General features: G+C 45.1%; 1 protein-coding gene across 3 annotated transcripts in view; it reads right to left on the minus strand.

Moving 5' to 3' along the window:
- Positions 1 to 21572, minus strand: part of LOC138267341 (excitatory amino acid transporter 1-like) — a 220365-nt gene that overhangs the window by 22612 nt on the left and 176181 nt on the right. For 2 of the 3 annotated variants that reach the window (XM_069216230.1, XM_069216229.1), the window contains 4 exons: positions 19023 to 19160; positions 16213 to 16417; positions 13957 to 13999; positions 708 to 1042 (listed from right to left, as the gene is read on the minus strand). In XM_069216230.1, the coding sequence (XP_069072331.1) occupies positions 708 to 1042; positions 13957 to 13999; positions 16213 to 16417; positions 19023 to 19160 (721 nt within the window). Of the gene's footprint in view, positions 1 to 703; positions 1043 to 13956; positions 14000 to 16212; positions 16418 to 19022; positions 19161 to 21572 lie in introns of those variants that run through there. The other variant, XM_069216231.1, reaches the window with a different exon arrangement.

Consider the following 21572-nt stretch of genomic DNA (forward strand, 5'->3'; position numbering starts at 1 on the left):
GCCGCCCGCCCGGGTCATAATGACCCTCTAAATGTGTTTGGGAATCCTAGCAGCTTTAAGAGTAATTACTTTAATAATGTAAGGATAACAACACTTCTACAGCTGAGGAATAGTGGATGGAAATTAGTACTAATGCTATTTCAGGTGAGAGTTTTATAAATTAGAAATTAGATCTCTATAAAAATGAATAAGGCGTGGAGACTTTCCTAACAGGAATTTTAGAATCATGAGTCAAATCTGGATCCTGAGACAAGGAAAAAGTGAGAAATTACTTAGCACTTTTTTTAGGATGGGAATTCATTTAAGGAACAGGTTGATGATTTGCATGATTTTAACTCAGTTTACTGTTAAAAGTCTGACTTATTTCAATACCAAATGAGAGGCCTGATGGATTTCAAATGAAAATGTACTCACTGTACATTTTTTCTCTCTCTTTTATTAAGAGGAATTACCAATTCATGATATGTACTTCGACAATTTCATTTTTGATGCAACAAAAAAGGGTATTGACAAACTGGGCTTTGCCTTCCTTTCAGATTCTCTAATGACTAAATTGGATTTGATCAATGATGCGACAGGCACTCCAATGCAACCACTAGGTACAAAATGTTAGCACTCTATCACAGTCTACAAAAGATAGATGAATAAATCCAGCATTATATTCTTCCTAGGCACTTCCTTTTGAGGTTCTCAAGTTCTAGACTCACCATATGATAACAGCGACAAGTCTCATGATGGCCTCGTTCAGACTATCGAAGAACTCGCGGAGGGGTCGCCCCTGTTCTTTCATGTTTCCAATCACAAGCCCAAAGCACATAGAGAAGACCACCAGCCCCAGGGCATTGACACCATTTGCAGAGCCTGGTATAGGCACCACTTCCTCAATGGTCATCATCTCCTGCAGGCTGCCCACCGCCCTCGTGACATTGTCCAATATGCTGCTCAGGTTCACTAACAAAAAGGACGCATCAGTGGTGGCCGAAGCGTTGCCCAACTGCAGCAGCGGAACCTGAATGAGTCTGGTGCTGTACTGCGTCTTGTACTGAAAAATAACCACAGAAAGTTCACATTAGAAAACTTCTAAATGTTTTTAGAAATTACTACAAGTCTTAATTGTGTAGCAAGAGGATATCATTTCTGGGTCTGCAGCAAGAGTGGGAGGTGGTGTTTGGGGCGCGGCCTGGCATGAACGGTTTAATAAGAAATGTTGGGCCAGATGTAGCAAAGGGTTTTACTCATTCTATGTCTATAGGAAAATGTGTTCGTACATATGGCCCGTTGTCTTTTATATTGGAGGTTATCAGACCAAGCCCAGGGATAGCAATTGCTCCCTCTTTGTTGCTGCGTTGAAGCCATGAGGACAACTTTGACAGTAGCATGCATTCAGCTTTTCTCGGTGGATTTCTCAGTTAAAGCTAATGCCTGTTATTGGAGGTCATGGGTAGGTGATGTAATTTCCTGTGATGTCATAGTGGGAGCTGTATTAGGACATGCGCTGCCTGCTATGTCTATTATGCTGGCAAAATATCAACTTTGCGGGATCTGCTACATGCTGCTATGACCTCAACTCCTGCTAGACAGCTTTTGAAAGAATAAGGCTTTTGGGTCATAATGGAATACCAGCACTCAAGCTCTCACAGGGAGTCAGCAGAGCTGCCGTAAAGTTTGTAAAAGTCACTTCGAATTGTTTACATTGGCAAAACGTTGAGCATCATCATCTTGAGTAATCTAGTCTTTATTTCAGCAAAACGTTGTAGTGAAACCGAAATAAACATGTCCATTTCGAACATGATACCTGTGTGAAACTCCCGTCCTAACCCTCCAGCTAATCCTTTACCCCAACAGGTGCTCACCTTCATCCCCTCCATAACTTATCTCATCAGCCTATGATCATGAAATCATGATTAATTATGAAGATAAGCAAACGTAATGTAAAATATATCAAATTACAAATATATCACTCAGGATATCTGTCATAGATCATCTGCTCCTGACCCAACATTTGATAACTCAGATCCTCAAACTCACAAACTAAGTGAGTGTCTGGATTTTTATGCCATTAATGAGCTATGTTTATTCTATTACCTCTGCTATATCCAAGTATCGCAGAGAAATTGAAGACAGTTTGATCCCTGGTCATTTTCTTCTCCCTTTCCGTGGTCAAATATACATGTGTGCTAAATGTTTTAATCAGTAATCAAAGTGCAAGTTAAACCTACTGACTTTACTTCAAAAGTCTCAATAATTTAATGGTGGTCTTCATAAACAATGGTGTGCGTAAAAAAAAGTCCAATAGACACACGTGGCAATGCAAATGTCTCTATAACCACCCCTGTGCATGCTGGGGATGTTACAAAATAAACCTGGGTGGGGTTACTACCTCCGGATCAAATAAAAAACCTAAATATTAGACCTTGTAACGGCCCAGTGAAGTTTCCCACACCCAAGTGTGATGTGCTGGACCAGTCCAGGTTTTTCTTTGAATTATGGGACTTGTAGTATTGTTTATTCCACTATAAAATGAGACTATAAATCACAGATTTCAAAGAAAACAAACGTGGACTAGACTAGCACATTACATATGAACCTGGGAAACATGGCAGGTATGGATGTGTAGTGCACTTACATGTAAAGTTCAAACTGTATCACAGCCCTGCCAAGGGCTGTGATGCAGTTTGAACAGGTCCGTGCATAATGTGCTGCCCCCATTCCAGGTTTTTTCTCAGAATTCTGGGACTTGTAGGTTTGTTTTTTTCATTATAAAACAGGACTACAACTCCCAGAATGCAAAGGAAAAACCTGGAGCGTAGCAGCACATCACGTATGTACCGGGGAAACTTGGCAGCCATGTTGTAACAAATCCAAAAGATGATTACAGAAGGTGGTACTTACTCATCTTACTATTCATGGAAGAGGCTCTACCCTAATATTTGTAGTTGTAGTGGCACGTGCTGGCTTGCAATGGCATAGTGCCTTAAAGTATCGGTGTGCTTGTTCACACATTGAATAATAAACACACATTGAATAATAAAATCCGCTCAGATTTTGAGATTCACCTCAGTGACTGTGCATGAGTAAATTCAGATTTCATGAGAATAACTTGAGCGTATTGACAAATTCGTGGTCATTTTGAAAAACGTACTTCCTCATATTATTCTGTCAGCCAGCGAGCCAAGCCTGGGCTCCAAATGTGGATGAAACCAAAGAATTACTTCACTCTGTGCTAAGACTTCAACATCTGATGTTGGAAGGGATGCACACTAATAACTGGGCTATAGTTGGTATCAATATTTCCAAAGCCACTTAAGTAAAGGCCCAAAACACAAAAAATAACACTGGCAGGGTATTACTGACGAAAATCAAATAAACATATACATTTCATGAAAAAAAGCTTTTTTCTTAGTGCGTTTTATGACAACAAAAGCTCATGTCGCTTAACAAGAGGCATGTAAATGCTCTGCAGTCATATTATAAATCTTAGAACTCAGATGTTGTCGCCCATAACCATGGCTTGTCCATAATGACCACAGGGTGGCAGTGTTACATCACCAGAAAATGGGACTTCCTACCGCATCTCAGAGTAGATGTAAGTGAAAGGATTAAATCTGATACATTTGTGAAGTAAAAGCTTCTCTTCAACTCGCCGGGCGGCCTTTTCGCGCTTCTGGCCTCTTAGCGTTGCATTCCAAAAGTCCAATGGCGCGTACCAACCGTTTATAGGGTAGATTGTGGGCTAATGGAAGAGACCAAAGGGGAAATGGGGAGGGACTGAGGGCCAGGTGTGTCAAACAATTTTGCATTCGCAAACAGTACAAATCGCAAAATTCCACGTTTACAAATGCAAAATAGCCTTTCAGGATTTATGAAAGACATTTGCAGTGCAATTTAAGGAATCACTAACATCGCAGTTCCCTAAATAGGTAATCGCAAATAGGGAAGACCTATTTACGACTTGACTACCTATGCGCATGTATCATGCATTTCCTAAATTCAAACTGGGCATTTAGGAAGTGCAATTACCACAAATTCAAATTTGGTGGTAACTATGTGCAATTTTTAAAAATGCAATAATAATGCATTTTCAAAAGTGCCATGTAGCACACACATGCCCTTGAGGCATGTGTGCGCTTTACATATGCACATTCTTTTTTGGGGGGTGCAGAGGCGTAGTGTGGGGGGTGCAGGGGGGGCCGGCCGCACCGGGCGCAACATCTGGGAGGGACTCGAGTGCTAAAATCCACGGGTTAGGGGGCGCAAATTACTTGCCTTGCCCCGGGTGCTGACAACCCACGCTACGCCACTGGGGGGTGTGCATCAAAGGGGGCCTTAGGCCCTCAGGACCCTTGGATTTGCACTATGTAAATTGCAAATTCCTAACAGGAATTCACAAATTAGGAAATGCAAAACCATTCTCACCTACAGCCCTTCAGGCCCACAGGGATGAATGGAGTCCCAATCCCTAATAGTGACTGAGAATTTTAAGAAATCACTATTAGGGAATCGATATTTTCTTACATACTATTTTGCCTTTCTCAACTAACGATTTCTTAAAATTCGCTATTTAAGAAATATAAACCGGGTCTTTGATACATCTGCCCCTAAATCCTGACAACAGGGAGCTACGCTAACAGAGGGAGCACTCCTAGTTTTTGTGGTATTGAAGAAAGAAGGGCATGTCTGCTACTTAGACCCTCCAGTGGCTGGAGTCGTACCCCCCAATCCCCTCCAGATACTCTGGTCCTTTTGAGTAACCCGGTTTCTCGCACGAGGTATGAAATTGTGGGCTCCGGAACACCTCACACGATTAGTTTATAGTTTATGATGTCTCAATCAGTCTCAAAACCCAGGTAGATGCGCTGCTTATTACGGACTACTCAAAACCAGAGCAACAAGCCCTTTGACCTTTTTCTTCCCTAAATGTCAAGTTCGAAGCGCAGGGTTTCCTTCACTGAACAGAAGGCGGCGAGCCTGCGGCTGCCCCAGGCCTCCTCTGTAGCATCCATCTGTCTCAGTCTTCATGCACTGTGCCCTGGGGTGATAGCTGGGCACAAAATATCATAGCAGACAGGACTGATCTCCTGTCATCTGCAAATCTGGCCTTAATGTCCTTATGGGCTTTTACAGAGCAGCCTTCTGTTGCCACAGCAACATCTGCTCTGGGGCTCCCAGGCCACATGAGATGTTGACCTGTCCTGTATTTTTGGTCAGTAAGTCTGGCTATGATGAAAAGGAGAAGCAGGACACGAGTTCTTGTACAGTGGATAACTCAGACTTTAGAACTAGGAGAGTCAGAGGACCGAGTGGACAGCAGCGATGCTCCCCAATTATTTCTTATTTACAAATCGAGCCTGGACAGCTCTGTAAAGAAATGGCTCCCTGTTGCAGTTACCCCCCACTTTTTGCCTGATACTGATGCTGACTTGACAGAGAAGTGTGCTGGGACCCTGCTAACCAGGCCCCAGCACCAGTGTTCTTTCACCTAAAATGTACAGTTGTTTCCACAATTGGCACAACCCTGGCACCCAGGTAAGTCCCTTGTAACTGGTACCCCTGGTACCAAGGGCCCTGATGCCAGGGAAGGTCTCTAAGGGCTGCAGCATGTCTTATGCCACCCTAGGGACCCTCACTCAGCACAGACACACTGCTTGCCAGCTTGTGTGTGCTGGTGGGGAGAAAATGACTAAGTCGACATGGCACTCCCCTCAGGGTGCCATGCCAACCTCACACTGCCTGTGGCATAGGTAAGTCACCCCTCTAGCAGGCCTTACAGCCCTAAGGCAGGGTGCACTATACCACAGGTGAGGGCATAGGTGTATGAGCACTATGCCCCTACAGTGTCTAAGCAAAATCTTAGACATTGTAAGTGCAGGGTAGCCATAAGAATATATGGTCTGTCAAAAACGAACTCCACAGCTCCATAATGGCTACACTGAATACTGGGAAGTTTGGTACCAAACTTCTCAGAATAATAAACCCACACTGATGCCAGTGTTGGATTTATTAAAAAATGCACACAGAGGGCATCTTAGAGCTGCCCCCTGTATTTTACCCAATTGTTCAGTGTAGGACTGACTGGTCTGTGCCAGCCTGCTGCTGAGAGACGAGTTTCTGACCCCATGCGGTGAGAGCCTTTGTGCTCTCTGAGGACAGAAACAAAGCCTGCTCTGGGTGGAGGTGCTTCACACCTCCCCCCTTGCAGGAACTGTAACACCTAGCAGTGAGCTTCAAAGGCTCAAGCTTCGTGTTACAATGCCCCAGGGCACTCCAGCTAGTGGAGATGCCCGCCCCCTGGACACAGCCCCCACTTTTGGCGGCAAGTCCAGGAGGAGATAATGAGAAAAACAAGGAGGAGTCACTGGCCAGTCAGGACAGCCCCTAAGGTGTCCTGAGCTGAGGTGACTCTGACTTTTAGAAATCCTCCATCTTGCAGATGGAGGATTCCCCCAATAGGGATAGGAATGTTCCCCCCTCCCCTTGGGAGGAGGCACAAAGAGGGTGTACCCACCCTCAGGGCTAGTAGCCATTGGCTACTAACCCCCCAGACCTAAACAAGCCCTTAAATTTAGTATTTAAGGGCTCCCCTGAACCTAAGAATTTAGATTCCTGCAACTTACAGAAGAAGAGGACTGCTGAGCTGAAAAACCCCTGCAGAAGAAGAAAGAAGACACCAACTGCTTTGGCCCCAGTCCTACCGGCCTGTCTCCTGCCTTCTAAAGAAACCTGCTCCAGCGACGCTTTCCCCAGGACCAGCGACCTCTGAATCCTCAGAGGACTGCCCTGCTTCAAGAGGAACAAGAAACTCCTGAGGACAGCAGCCCTGTTCCAAAAAGACTGCAACTTTGTTTCAGAGGAGCAGATTTAAAGACCCCTGCAATCCCCGCAAGAAGCGTGAGACTTGCAACACTGCACCCGGCGACCCCGACTCAACTGGTGGAGAACCAACACCTCAGGGAGGACCCTCCGGCGACTCCGAGACCGTGAGTAACCAAAGTTGTCCCCACTGAGCCCCTACAGCGACGCCTGCAGAGGGAATCCCGAGGCTCCCCCTGACCGCGACTGCCTGACTCTAAAATCCCGACGGCTGGAAAAGACCCTGCACCTGCAGCCCCCAGCACCTGAAGGATCGGAACTCCAGTGCAGGAGTGACCCCCAGGAGGCCCTCTCCCTTGCCCAGGTGGTGGCTACCCCGAGGAGCCCCCCCCCTTGCCTGCCTGCACCACTGAAGAGACCCCTTGGTCTCCCATTGACTCCCATTGGAAACCCGACGCTTGTTTGCACACTGCACCCGGCCGCCCCCGCGCTGCTGAGGGTGTACTTTTTGTGTGGACTTGTGTCCCCCCCGGTGCCCTACAAAACCCCCCTGGTCTGCCCTGCGAAGACGCGGGTACTTACCTGCTGGCAGACCGGAACGGGGGCACCCCCTTCTCTCCATTGAAGCCTATGCGTTTTGGGCACCATTTTGAACTCTGCACCTGACCGGCCCTGAGCTGCTGGTGTGGTGACTTTGGGGTCGCTCTGAATCCCCAACGGTGGGCTACCTTGGACCCCAATCTTAACCCCGTAGGTGGTGTACTTATCTGCAAAACCTAACAATACTTTACCTCCCCCAGGAACTGTGAAAATTGCAGTGTCCACTTTTAAAACAGCTAAATGTGTTTTATGTAAAAAGTATATATGCTATTGTAATTATTCAAAGTTCCTAAAGTACTTACCTGCAATACCTTTCAAATGAGATATTACATGTAGAATTTGAACCTGTGGTTCTTAAAATAAACTAAGAAAATATATTTTTCTATAACAAAAACCTATTGGCCTGGAATTGTTTCTGAGTGTGTGTTCCTCATTTATTGCCTGTGTGTATGTACAACAAATGCTTAACACTACTCCTTTGATAATCCTACTGCTCGACCACACTACCACAAAATAGAGCATTAGTATTATCTCTTTTTGCCACTATCTTACCTCTAAGGGGAACCCTTGGACTCTGTGCATGCTATTCCTTACTTTGAAATAGCACATACAGAGCCAACTTCCTACATTGGTGGATCAGCGGTGGGGTACAAGACTTTGCATTTGCTGGACTACTCAGCCAATACCCGATCACACGACAAATTCCAAAAATTGTCATTAGAAATAGATTTTTGCAATTTGAACTATTTTTCTAAATTTTTAAAAGTCCTGCTAGGGCCTTGTGTTACCCTGTTAGCATTTCTTTTAGAGTTTAAAAGTTTTGTAAAAGTTTGAATTAGATTCTAGAACTAGTTTTAGATTCTTAAAAAGTATTCCAACTTTTAGAAGCATAATGTCTAGTACAGATGTGGATGTGATGGAACTCGACATCACCCCTTACCTCCATCTTAAGATGAGGGAGCTAAGGTCACTCTGTAAAATAAAGAAAATAGCAATGGGCCCCAGACCTTCCAAACTACAGCTCCAGGAGCTTTTGGCAGAGTTTGAAAAGGCCAACCCCTCTGAGGATGGCAACACAGAGGATGAAGATAGTGACTTGGAGGAAAATTCCCACCTACCAGTCCTAACTAGGGAGAACAGGGCCTCTCAAGCCCTGACTCCAAATATACTAGTCAGAGATGCTGTTTCCCTCACAGGAGGGACCAGCACATCTGAAATCACTGAGGATAACTCCAGTGAAGAGGACATCCAGTTAGCCAGGATAGCCAAAAGATTGGCTTTGGAAAGACAGATCCAAGCCATAGAAAGGGAAAGACAAGAGATGGGCCTAGGACCCATCAATGGTGGCAGCAACATAACTAGGGTCAGAGATTCTCCTGACATGTTAAAAATCCCTAAAGGGATTGTGACTAAATATGAAGATGGGGATGACATCACCAAATGGTGCACAGCTTTTGAGAGGGCTTGTGTAACCAGAAAAGTAAACAGATCTCACTGGGGTGCTCTCCTTTGGGAAATGTTCACTGGAAAGTGTAGGGATAGACTCCTCACACTCTCTGGAAAAGATGCAGAATCTTATGACCTCATGAAGGGTACCCTGATTGAGGGCTTTGGATTCTCCACTGAGGAGTATAGGGTTAGATTCAGGTGGGCTCAAAAATCCTCGAGCCAGACCTGGGTTGATTTTGTGGACTACTCAGTGAAAACACTGGATGGTTGGGTAACTGGAAATGAAGTGCATGACTATGTTGGGCTTTATAATTTGTTTATGAAAGAACACATTTTAAGTAACTGCTTCAATTAAAAGTTGCATCAGTATCTGGTAGACCTAGGACCAATTTCTCCCCAAGAATTGGGAAAGAAGGCAGACCATTGGGTCAAGACTAGGGTAACCAAAACTTCCACTGGGGGTGACCTAAAGAAAGGGGTTACAAAGCTTCCCCAGGAGAAAGTGGGTGACACTAGAAACAAAGACAAAGAGTCCTCTGTAGGCCCCCAAAAACCAGAACAGGTGGGTGGGCCCCAAGACACAACCCAAAACAAAGGTGGGTACCAGGGTAAGAACTGGGATGCCACTAAGGCATGGTGCCACAACTGTAGACAGACAGGGCACCACACCAAGGACACTTCTTGTCCCAAAAACAAACCCCCCAGCAAAATCCCAGGGGTAACCAGTGTAGCCATTGGGGATGACTCCTCAGATGAGGAGGTCTTAATAGCCTTCAACTGGAAAAAGGGCCCAACAGGTGAGTTGGAGATTCCAGAGGGAAGTAGACACTTCCACCACCTACTGGTGAATGGAATCCCAGCCACTGCCCTGAGAGACACTTGTGCCAGTCACACTATTGTGTATGACAGTCTGGTGTTCTCAAACCAGTACATCCCAGGTGAGATTGCCAGAGTAAGAGTTAGCCCAGACAGGGTCACTGATAGGCCTGTGGCTTTTGTGCCCATAGAAGTGGGTGGGACTTTTAGCTGGAGAAGGGTGGTAGTCAGTACAGACCTCCCCCTTGATTGTCTCGTTGAAAATGACTACCCAGAGGTTAGTTAGAGCCCAAGAGAGGAACTGGTCCAGTGCCAGTCCTCTCCCAAGGATTCTGGAGTTCCTGCCTCTGCAGTAAATGCAAGTAGGCCCCAGAAGAAAAAGAAAAGAAAACAGTGTAGGAAGGGTGGACAACCTTTAGCCAAGGTTCCAGCAAGCCAAGGAGATTCTGATCCAGTAGGGGAGAACTCCAAAAGTGGCACTGGTAAAGTCCAACCTGACCCACAAGAAGTCCTGGCTAGTCAGGCAACTGTTAAGCCTGAGTGGGTGGCTCCTCAGCTAACAGAAGAAAGAGTGGAAGAAGGGTGTTTACTACAAGATGTGGTAACCCCCACTCTAATACAGCAGACAGGCACCCTGGACCCAAAGAAGCCTGTAACTTAGCCCCTTCCCTTGTAGGTGAAGAGCTAAAGGTGTGGTTCTGGGCACTGACAGCTGTCAGTGGCCTCTGCTGGGTGTTAGCCTTTATGGCTGCACTATCCTTGGCATGGTGGTCTGACCCCATGCCAAATAGCAAGTTAGGCCCCCTGACCCTATTGGTCATGGAGGGGTTACTCCAGCTCTGGGTAACCTCTTTGGGTAAGGTAGGGGTGACCCTGGCTAAGATTAGATTAGCAGAGGTGGATACCTCTAACCCCAAAATAGAGAGAATGGGTGGAGACATTAAAGACACAGACAAGAGGCAATTCAGACTAGGTCCTATCACTGTGGAAGTGGGTCAGTTCCCCAGAGGGAATGACCTGAACAGGAGGATGTAAGGCAGAGTAGGCCCTGCAACAAACCAGCCTATTTCCTCTACTCTTCCTCGCCTGACAGACTAGGAAGACTCTCCCAGCTTTGGCTGAGTCTCCTGGCCTGTGGGCTGGGGGGGGGAGGGGCTTGTGTAAAGAAATGGCTCCCTGTTGCAGTTACCCCCCACTTTTTGCCTGATACTGACTTGACAGAGAAGTGTGCTGGGACCCTGCTAACCAGGCCCCAGCACCAGTGTTCTTTCACCTAAAATGTACCGTTGTTTCCACAATTGGCACAACCCTGGCACCCAGGTAAGTCCTTTGTAACTGGTACCCCTGGTACCAAGGGCCCTGATGCCAGGGAAGGTCTCTAAGGGCTGCAGCATGTCTTATGCCACCCTAGGGACCCCTCACTCAGCACAGACACACTGCTTGCCAGCTTGTGTGTGCTGGTGGGGAGAAAATGACTAAGTCGACATGGCACTCCCCTCAGGGTGCCATGCCAACCTCACACTGCCTGTGGCATAGGCAAGTCACCCCTCTAGCAGGCCTTACAGCCCTAAGGCAGGGTGCACTATACCACAGGTGAGGGCATAGGGGCATGAGCACTATGCCCCTACAGTGTCTAAGCAAAACCTTAGACATTGTAAGTGCAGGGTAGCCATAAGAATATATGGTCTGGGAGTCTGTCAAAAACGAACTCCACAGCTCCATAATGGCTACACTGAATACTGGGAAGTTTGGTACCAAACTTCTCAGAATAATAAACCCACACTGATGCCAGTGTTGGATTTATTAAAAAATGCACACAGAGGGCATCTTAGAGCTGCCCCCTGTATTTTACCCAATTGTTCAGTGTAGGACTGACTGGTCTGTGCCAGCCTGCTGCTGAGAGATGAGTTTCTGGCCCCATGCGGTGAGAGCCTTTGTGCTCTCTGAGGACAGAAACAAAGCCTGCTCTGGGTGGAGGTGGTTCACACCTCCCCCCCTGCAGGAACTGTAACACCTAGCAGTGAGCTTCAATGGCTCAAGCTTCGTGTTACAATGCCCCAGGGCACTCCAACTAGTGGAGATGCCCGCCCCCTGGACACAGCCCCCACTTTTGGCGGCAAGTCCAGGAGGAGATAATGAGAAAAACAAGGAGGAGTCACTGGCCAGTCAGGACAGCCCCTAAGGTGTCCTGAGCTGAGGTGACTCTGACTTTTAGAAATCCTCCATCTTGCAGATGGAGGATTCCCCCAATAGGGATAGGAATGTGCCCCCCTCCCCTTGGGAGAAGGCACAAAGAGGGTGTACCCACCCTCAGGGCTAGTAGCCATTGGCTACTAACCCCCCAGACCTAAACAAGCCCTTAAATATAGTATTTAAGGGCTCCCCTGAACCTAAGAATTTAGATTCCTGCAACTTACAGAAGGAGAGGACTGCTGAGCTGAAAAACCCCTGCAGAAGAAGAAAGAAGACACCAACTGCTTTGGCCCCAGTCCTACCGGCCTGTCTCCTGCCTTCTAAAGAAACCTGCTCCAGCGACGCTTTCCCCAGGACCAGCGACCTCTGAATCCTCAGAGGACTGCCCTGCTTCAAGAGGAACAAGAAACTCCTGAGGACAGTGGCCCTGTTCCAAAAAGACTGCAACTTTGTTTCAGAGGAGCAGATTTAAAGACCCCTGCAATCCCCGCAAGAAGCGTGAGACTTGCAACACTGCACCCGGCGACCCCGACTCGACTGGTGGAGAACCAACACCTCAGGGAGGACCCTCCGGCGACTCCGAGACCGTGAGTAACCAAAGTTGTCCCCCCTGAGCCCCCACAGCGACGCCTGCAGAGGGAATCCCGAGGCTCCCCCTGACCGCGACTGCCTGACTCTAAAATCCCGACGGTTGGAAAAGACCCTGCACCCGCAGCCCCCAGCACCTGAAGGATCGGAACTCCAGTGCAGGAGTGACCCCCAGGAGGCCCTCTCCCTTGCCCAGGTGGTGGCTATCCCGAGGAGCCCCCCCCTTGCCTGCCTGCACCGCTGAAGAGACCCCTTGGTCTCCCATTGACTCCCATTGGAAACCCGACGCTTGTTTGCACACTGCACCCGGCCGCCCCCGCGCTGCTGGGGGTGTACTTTTTGTGTGGACTTGTGTCCCCCCCGGTGCCCTACAAAACCCCCCTGGTCTGCCCTCCGAAGACGCGGGTACATACCTGCTGGCGGACCGGAACCGGGGCACCCCCTTCTCTCCATTGAAGCCTATGCGTTTTGGGCACCACTTTGAACTCTGCACCTGACCGGCCCTGAGCTGCTGGTGTGGTGACTTTGGGGTCGCTCTGAACCCCCAACGGTGGGCTACCTTGGACCCCAATCTTAACCCCGTAGGTGGTGTACTTACCTGCAAAACCTAACAATACTTTACCTCCCCCAGGAACTGTGAAAATTGCACTGTCTACTTTTAAAACAGCTAAATGTGTTTTATGTAAAAAGTATATATGCTATTGTAATTATTCAAAGTTCCTAAAGTACTTACCTGCAATACCTTTCAAATGAGATATTACATGTAGAATTTGAACCTGTGGTTCTTAAAATAAACTAAGAAAATATATTTTTCTATAACAAAAACCTATTGGCCTGGAATTGTTTCTGAGTGTGTGTTCCTCATTTATTGCCTGTGTGTATGTACAACAAATGCTTAACACTACTCCTTTGATAAGCCTACTGCTCGACCACACTACCACAAAATAAAGCATTAGTATTATCTCTTTTTGCCACTATCTTACCTCTAAGGGGAACCCTTGGACTCTGTGCATGCTATTCCTTACTTTGAAATAGCACATACAGAGCCAACTTCCTACAAGCTCTGAGGAAAGAAAAGTACAGAGGGAGGAGGGACAGGTAAAATTTGCCACGTTTGTGCCCTGCTTCCACCAGAAAAATTCAGGGGTGGGAGAGCTTTCGCCCTTTGGGGCTATTAAGCGGATGACCACTTCATATATAAAAATGTGTTAAATTTACAATAAAAGCTGTACAGAATGCCCATGATCACCTGACGTCACATCATTCTTGATAATCGGCTAATTTTCACATAAGTTCAGCCCAGCAGATTCTTAGACAATCGCCACACATTACCTTCAGTCCCTTACTCATGAAAGTTAGTACTTAGATAACTGTTTTTATCATTTTTGTAGATAAAATGTTTGGTGAATGTTTTACCTATGTGTACGGGGACACCCTTCTCACACAGTTTTCATCAAAGCTAGGCCTTTTCCGTAGAACTGACAATCCTTTGTGACCTACCTGTTTAAAGCAGGCTTCCACCAGGTTGGGCGGGAACATGTTTCTGCAACGATTAGATAAGCAGAGGTAGATATTTTGATTCTTGTTCAAACAAGGGTGCCAGCGACAATCCCATAGCAGACGAACAAGTAGCCCACTCCATCTCCCACCGCCCTCCTCCACATACACGATGAAGACCTAAAATAACACTGGGTATGGCCAACACGTAACTCTAGAGCAGGTATACCTACCAGGGAAAACACCACAAAACTAGGAGGGCTCTTGTCTGACATTTTAAGAGACGGGCGCTAATTTAAAGAATGTAAATAAAGCATCAGATTTTGCAATCACTGTAAAAAACCTGTTTCTAGTTTCTGTATAAACTTGTGAGACGTCTCAATGTCTGCAGGCAGTGCCAGCAGCCGAGGTGAAAGGCAGATCAGATCACAACAGGTGCAGTAGTGCCATAATTAAAGCAACTGTTTAAAGAATGAAAACTAAACAGTGCTTTTCTCTCATGCTTTTTGTAGGTCTCCCTCGCAACTCCTCAACCACACACACAAGCTTTTCCTCTATTTGGACTTCTAGCTGCTGGGGTTTTGACTGAGAGTACACCGAGGTCTGCTAACCACGCCCCAGTGCCAGTGTTCTAACTTCTTACAAACTGTATATGGAATTGATTAGCCCCAATTGGCAAGTACTGACTTACTTAAAAAGGTATATGGTACCCGGGGTACCAAGGGCATGTATGGAACAATGTTCAACCAAGGCTGCAGCACGGATTGCACCACCCTGTGTGAGACAAACTACAAAATGGCTCCTAGCCTGCCACAGACTGGAAGGGAAGTTGTCACACTGCAGTTCGATTTTGCCATTACAATTAATAGCAAAGCCACCATTTCCCTTAACAATATAGCTAAGTCTCTCCTAAAGACCTAGCAAGACCAAGGCAAAGAGCTGTATACTATTAAGTAGGACATGTATTTTTGTATATGCCTTAGCAGCAAAATCCTTTAAATTGTCGTTTTGCTGAGGAAAAGTTACTAACCCCATTGGCTAATACAGGGTTACCGGCTGGCACTTCAGACAGGGTAACTTCTAAATGGGACTATCTAACTGGGCATAGCAAAGTATCAAATGAATTGTGACATTACATTCGACCTGATGCCCAGGTCGAATTTAATGTCACTATTAGAGTATTGCAATCTTTAGAAAGTTGCCACTCTGTGACCCAGCTGGTCCAGTGGCGTGACGGAGCACTGGCTAACAGACAGCTTTCTGCCCACCCGAGGAGTAGAGCGAACAACTTCCAGGCTTGGAAACAAAAGCAGTCCACTGCAGGGAGATGTCACCTCCCCCTAGCAGGAAGCCACTCAGGGTGTTAGCCCAAAAGGCGAGCTTCAAAGGCAAAGCTGCCTCTGGTAGGCAATAACACTACAGAGGGGCTGCTCTTTGTTTAGGCAGACAGGCTCGAGGCAGGCACAGAGAGGGAAGACCAGGGCAAAACCAGTTTTCCCATGGTAGTGTAGCCCCTAGACAGCCATACCTCTAGAGTGGACTACCAAGCTCCTCACTGTCGAGCTAAGGGTCAGACATCTTGAAAGAGTCTTGAATAGTGCACTCTGGGATAGCCAGACGCCACACATGTTCTTATAATGTGCAGCAGGGAGCACTTTATCCGATATATATGAAGCCAATGAATGGTTTGGAAACTATTACAGACGTCAGCAAGCTAGCATGATCAGTATTAATGATAACAGATTGAGTGGTACCAATAACGCTACTAAGAACAACTTTTTGCTACTAGAAACACCAGTGGAATATTACTAGTACCTGAGATTCATCAGTAGTAATAGAAATGGTAGTAGTAACAGTAACGTTAACTCTAATAGTAGCAACAGTGGTAAACGATGAGTTTGCACCACTTATGACTGTGTGAGCAGTGGAGGTTTTAACTACGCAATGTAATATTAGGAGTTATACTTATTTAGTCAAAACATTTATATTCTGTCTTATGGTGAGTTAACATATTTAGATTGTGCCAGAGACCAGAAATGAGGATGATTGTATTCATAGAAAATATTTCATTTTTGGACACCTAATGGAAACTCATCGAGATCCTATCTATTTGACTAAGAATACTTTTCTATCTAGGTTTCTACACTATTAGCAACATTTTACCTGATAAACTTTTCAAGCTATCCAACTTCCAGAGCCTGCAACAACATGACCTAGTGAAAATGCACCATTGAGAGATTTATATATTTAATCACTGACCTGACGAGGTCCATGAAAGCATCCGCCGTCTGCACCCGCTCGATCTTCGTCTCACCATGGAGGTCCTCCTTGGTCCCTTTCCCAGGATGGATGATGATCACCATGACGATGCCGATAAACACTGCGATAAAGGTTGTCGCCATGTAGTAGAACACAGCCCGGAGCCCCATCTTGCCGGAAGCCTTACTGTCCAGAGAGGCCATGCCTGTCAACACCCCCTGACAAAGTTAAAGATGCAGTCTACAGAGAGCTTCGGACCATCTCATTTCAAAGGGTCACACTTCATGACCTTTAGCTAATTCCATCCTTATTTCGAAATTTCTTCCCATATTAACAAAACTGAAATGTTTCAGAAAGTAAGCTAATTCATTAATAGTGCAACGGCAAAGAAGTCACACGCTCCCATCTCTGTAAATATTACTTGTAATCACAGTTAAAAACTGGCATGACAGGCACACACTCGCTATAACTTGACAGATTTCAGTGACACAAACCTGCTACATTTATTGTACCAGAAGCCTCACATGCTGTGGCCATGTTATGGACAGATGCCAACTCATTGATGGTTTGTCCGTTTATACTCACCAATGAGATCTTCAGGGCCCAATTTGTAAAAGAATACGTGCTGAGGCCCAAAGTTGTGCTCAAAAGCCTGTGGCCAAGCTATCCAATGCTAGTGGTGCTGTATACCAAGGCTACGTAGTCATGACTCTATCTCAGGCCTCATTTATCCACCACCAGGCACTCCCTGCCACTCTATCTCCCTCTTTCAGGCCTAATGGATCCCTGGATAGAATGATAAAGGCCAGCTTTAGACTGGTCCAGTGTAAGATGATGAGTTTGGTACATTTCACAAGTAAGATGGAAGGGTACAGGCTGGATACCCCTAACTCCATGTTTTAGGGGGCTGGAAGAATATGGAACCTTTCTCCCTACACTCTGACATGGTCCCAGGATCCTCATCTTCTGGAAAGGAAGCAAGGACATGCTCTCCAGAGTACCAGGGATGGTTGTTAACACTTAAGTAAAAACAGCTTTGTTGGAGATTCTGAGTGAATATGATCTACCTCCACATCAGAAATCCTTTGCTAACATAGTGTAGTTGTTGCTCGTAAAAATGTAGCCCAAATTTGTAATGGACTAATAAGGACTAGTTCAGGTCCTTAGAAAAAGTGGTTACCAATTGCAATAATTGCCTTAAGAACTTTTATAAATTTAATAGCTCTGACATCATCACTTTGTGATGGTACTTGCCTAGATCTTGTGAACTGCATGGCCAAAAGTGTATGGAAACTTGGGTTCACAAACAGTTACTTCCACCATAATACCACATGCTTGGCTCCTAATAAACATAATTGTGTAATTCTGTCATAATTGAATATCAGGTACACACAACATTGGGAGTGCTTGGTTTTGACCTTGTTTTGGTACGTTAAAACTTTAAATCTCAAAATGAAATGCTTATGGTAACACCTATAGCAGTACTTTCTATAAAGTCTCATTAACTTGTATAAGCAAATTATGGGCCTGATTTATATGTGGGCAGAGAGGGAACTCCATCTCAACGGTGACAGAGTTTCCTCTCTGGAAACATAGTGGTTTCCCTGCACGATTTAGATGCTGGCAGACCTTAAGTTTCGCAATGGTGGAAACTACTCCATCACCTCCGTGGCCAAACGTCTCTGACAAAGTAAGGGCTGTCAGGGAGTTGGTTATTTATCCATTTTCCCAACTGGTATGGGGGAAACATATAGCCTTTTCTTTACTGTCCATCACCAGCAAGCAAACCCTGGCAGTAAAGGAGAAGAAAAGAGAAATAATGCCCCTCGAGCTATGGGAGATGGGTCCACAGGCTTGGCGGTCATTTATAAATCTGGAGGTGGTACCTCCACTAGAACGATGGAGCAATTTACTCCATCACACTTGCCATCAGCCAATATATAATTGAGGCCCTGTCTTTGACAAAGTTCACAATTCCTAGATATTGCCCTTGATTTTGGCCCAGATGTGTCCTCCATAGAACACATCAGATTGGGGTTCCAGATGAAAACATTTAATTTATGCATTAAGAAAATAATACTAGGATATTTTATCCATCTATTCGCATGCAAGCAGATGTTCTCTTCTTGTGATACCAGTGGATAGAAGGATCTACCAATGAGTTGGGTTATGGCACGAGCTATTCATAGATGCTACTCATTTTGTTATTTCAAGTATATAATTGGTCAGATCTCTTTTTCTTTTTACTTTCTTTACTAATATATCTCATTTAATTAATAATGACAAGTGCATAAATGTATCTGCAACCCACAGGTTACAGGTTTAGATATAAAGAGGGACGACTAACCATTTTTCAGTCTGAAGTTGATAACATGATTAGCGCTGTGCAGGGTTATAATAACACATAGAAATAACAACTACTAAGAGACTTGTGCAAGTAACACACACATCTGGTCAGCAGGCACTGAACCCATTGGCTTTATGTCAGATCGTATCTTGTTATTTAAGTTTATTCAGCTTCCACAAAATCACAGACCAAATATTAGGAACCTAAAAACAAACTGAGAATTGCTCACTGTGGACAAGTCGCAAAAGAGATTACTCATCACGTAGAAAAGAGAGAAGGCTTGCGTTTCATCTTCCGCAAGCTGATCCACTGACGAGCAAGTGGGTTTTTGTCCATCTGTATAGTACAGAGGCTGATGCGTAAACTAACGTCCAGAGCTTGAGTTTTAACTACCACCCTTGAATTTGCTCACTATGAGCAGTTCTCTTTATGGGACATTTGAATAAAATCAGAAGTTCCTCACCTGAGACCAAGCTAGAGATAATGAGAGGCAGGACCAGCATCTGAAGCAGTCTCATCAGCAGCTCCCCAGGGAACGAAAAGTACTTCACCTGGCGATAGGTCATGTTGTAGGGCCGCAGGGCGAAGGCCAAAATAATACCTGGGAAAAGGAGGTAAAGAGATGAAAATCAATTACTCCTTCATGATCTCTTGATGTTTGAAATGCTTGGATGATGTAGAACTTTGACCAGTCAACAAACACTGGTTCTGACTAAATTATATTTAACTATTATTCAATCCACTTTACGTAAATGTGAGACCGTTGTCCAGGGTGCAGACCCCTATTCCTTCCATGGTCGCTGCCAAACAAATTCTGTAATTCTGAACTGATATCACTTCCGAGCTCGGCCACACCAAAACCAGTGGCAAACAAAAGGAAGGATTTTAGTTGTGCACCACATGGTAAGAGGTAGGAAATCTAGACCAGTGGTTCCCAACCTCTGGTCCGGGGACCTCTGGGGGTCCACGAAGCCTCCTCAGGGGGTCCGCGACTGCTTAGAAAATTAAATATTATTAACAGATTAGGTCCCCAACTTTCAGTAAGGACTCAGTCAGTAGGGGATCCCCGGATTCCAATAATGATTCAGTGGGGGTCCCTGGGTTCCAGTATTGATGCAGTAGGGCTCCACAGAAGTCAAAAGGTTGGGAACCACTGCTCTAGACTTTAAAGGGGGATGCAGACTTTCTTATATGTATCTTGAGATGCTGGTACATTAATACACGTGTGGGGGTCTACCATTTCCAACATCCTGCTTGGGTTGACACTGAAATGGAGAATGACGTTACTATGATGCGACCATTCATTTTGTGATCTCTTAAATTAAATTAGCAAAATTATTCTGTTTGATGTTCTCTTTGATAGTGGAAGGGGTTTTGAATTGACAACTGGTTATTCACTTTAACAGACCATGCTTTTGATCAATTTGGGGAAGGTTTTGTAGATGATCACGTACTGGGGCCAAGGATGGGAGGCAGCTGAAAGCCCTTACAGCAGCGGTTTCCAAATGGTGCACCATAAAAGCTAGACGGAGCACCCTGAACAGATGCACTTTATGAAACAATTATGCGGTTAGACAGTATTTACAGGTTCTGACGCCGCCTACTGGAAAGGGACTGAATAATTTTCACGTAAAAACACTTATTTCTGTACGATATATATAACATGGTCATTTATTACCTAATGTCCTTGGCTATTCCAATGCTCTACATGTGGGCTACCTGCAGGCTGAGAGGGAAACTGCGTACACAGATTAAATATAGAGCCTTGCCCACTGGTACTGTGTAAGCATCTTTATGTTTTTCATTGAGCAGGCCCATTCCTGCGCATAAATTGCTGGTTGCCTTTTTCTGCATGATATGGATAAAAATCTGCTTTCCTCACCTCAGAAAATTTGTCGGTCATGTTAGCCACTATACTTAGGCAATTGTTACATTTTTATTTTGTTATGTCTATGATTATGATTCCTTCATTGGCTTCATCCCAATTATTTTCAGGGAGAAAAATGGAAGCACTCCAGAGGCCGGGCTTACACCCCCCACCCGCCAAAAAAAAGTTACATAATGGGGAGCCAGGCAAATGGCCAATAGGTTAAGAGGGTCTAAAAAGTTTGGGACCCACTGCCTTGCTGCCTCCTCTAGGGTACAGAACACATTTTGGTCCTGTGGACCATGTTCTTTTTCTTCTCAGTGCCATGACCAACATTTAAAATCTAGTTTATTTAAGAATAATGTCAGTATTCTATCTGACATCTTGTATCTTTTGTGCAATCCAAAACCAGTGGATTGTACAAACATTTTAAATCTTTTCTTGTATTATAAATGTGCATGATAGTCATTTGAAAGTTTTGGACTGAAATAAATATTTCTTGTGAAATATTATTACATAAATAAATTAAACAAAATAAAACTCTAGGCTGGAATCATCAGCTCGAATGGTTCTTCTGGTCAAATGTGTAACTCTGACACTTGTGGCCCCATCGTTTCCTTATGAGAGCCGATCTTAAAATAAATTGCACTGAAGTTTATGACGGGACCGAGTGCCACCTCCACAACTGATTAATCAGAGAGTCACTGGGACCCCGGAAAGAAAGATTTGGTGACATAGAAGTACCATGTCTACCAGGCCATTCTCAATAGATGTGGAGTAAATTCACAACAACACACTTGCATTGGTTCTAACGGTATCAGTCTAAAATGTATAATTTTCAATTAATTGCATGGAAAGCAAATACATTACATGTCTAAACCATATACTTGCAATGTTGGTAAGTGAGTAGTCAGAGAGTGAATGGATTTGTGTCTAAGTTGGGTTAAACGAGGATGTTGGTGAATGTACTTCTAAAACGTGTCTTACTAACAGAACTGTTTCTTGGTGCTGAAATCTCTACTTCAAAATGTGTTGGTTCTGCTCAGGTATCCTCAAGATGTGACCTGTTAGTGCTACGTAAAGTGCAAACCAAGAACACGCAAGGCAAGGACGACACAGTGGGTGGTTCCTACAGAATCCTTGTTA

This window comes from Pleurodeles waltl, chromosome 12, assembly GCF_031143425.1.
Source record: "Pleurodeles waltl isolate 20211129_DDA chromosome 12, aPleWal1.hap1.20221129, whole genome shotgun sequence".
NCBI classification, from domain to species: domain Eukaryota; kingdom Metazoa; phylum Chordata; class Amphibia; order Caudata; family Salamandridae; genus Pleurodeles; species Pleurodeles waltl.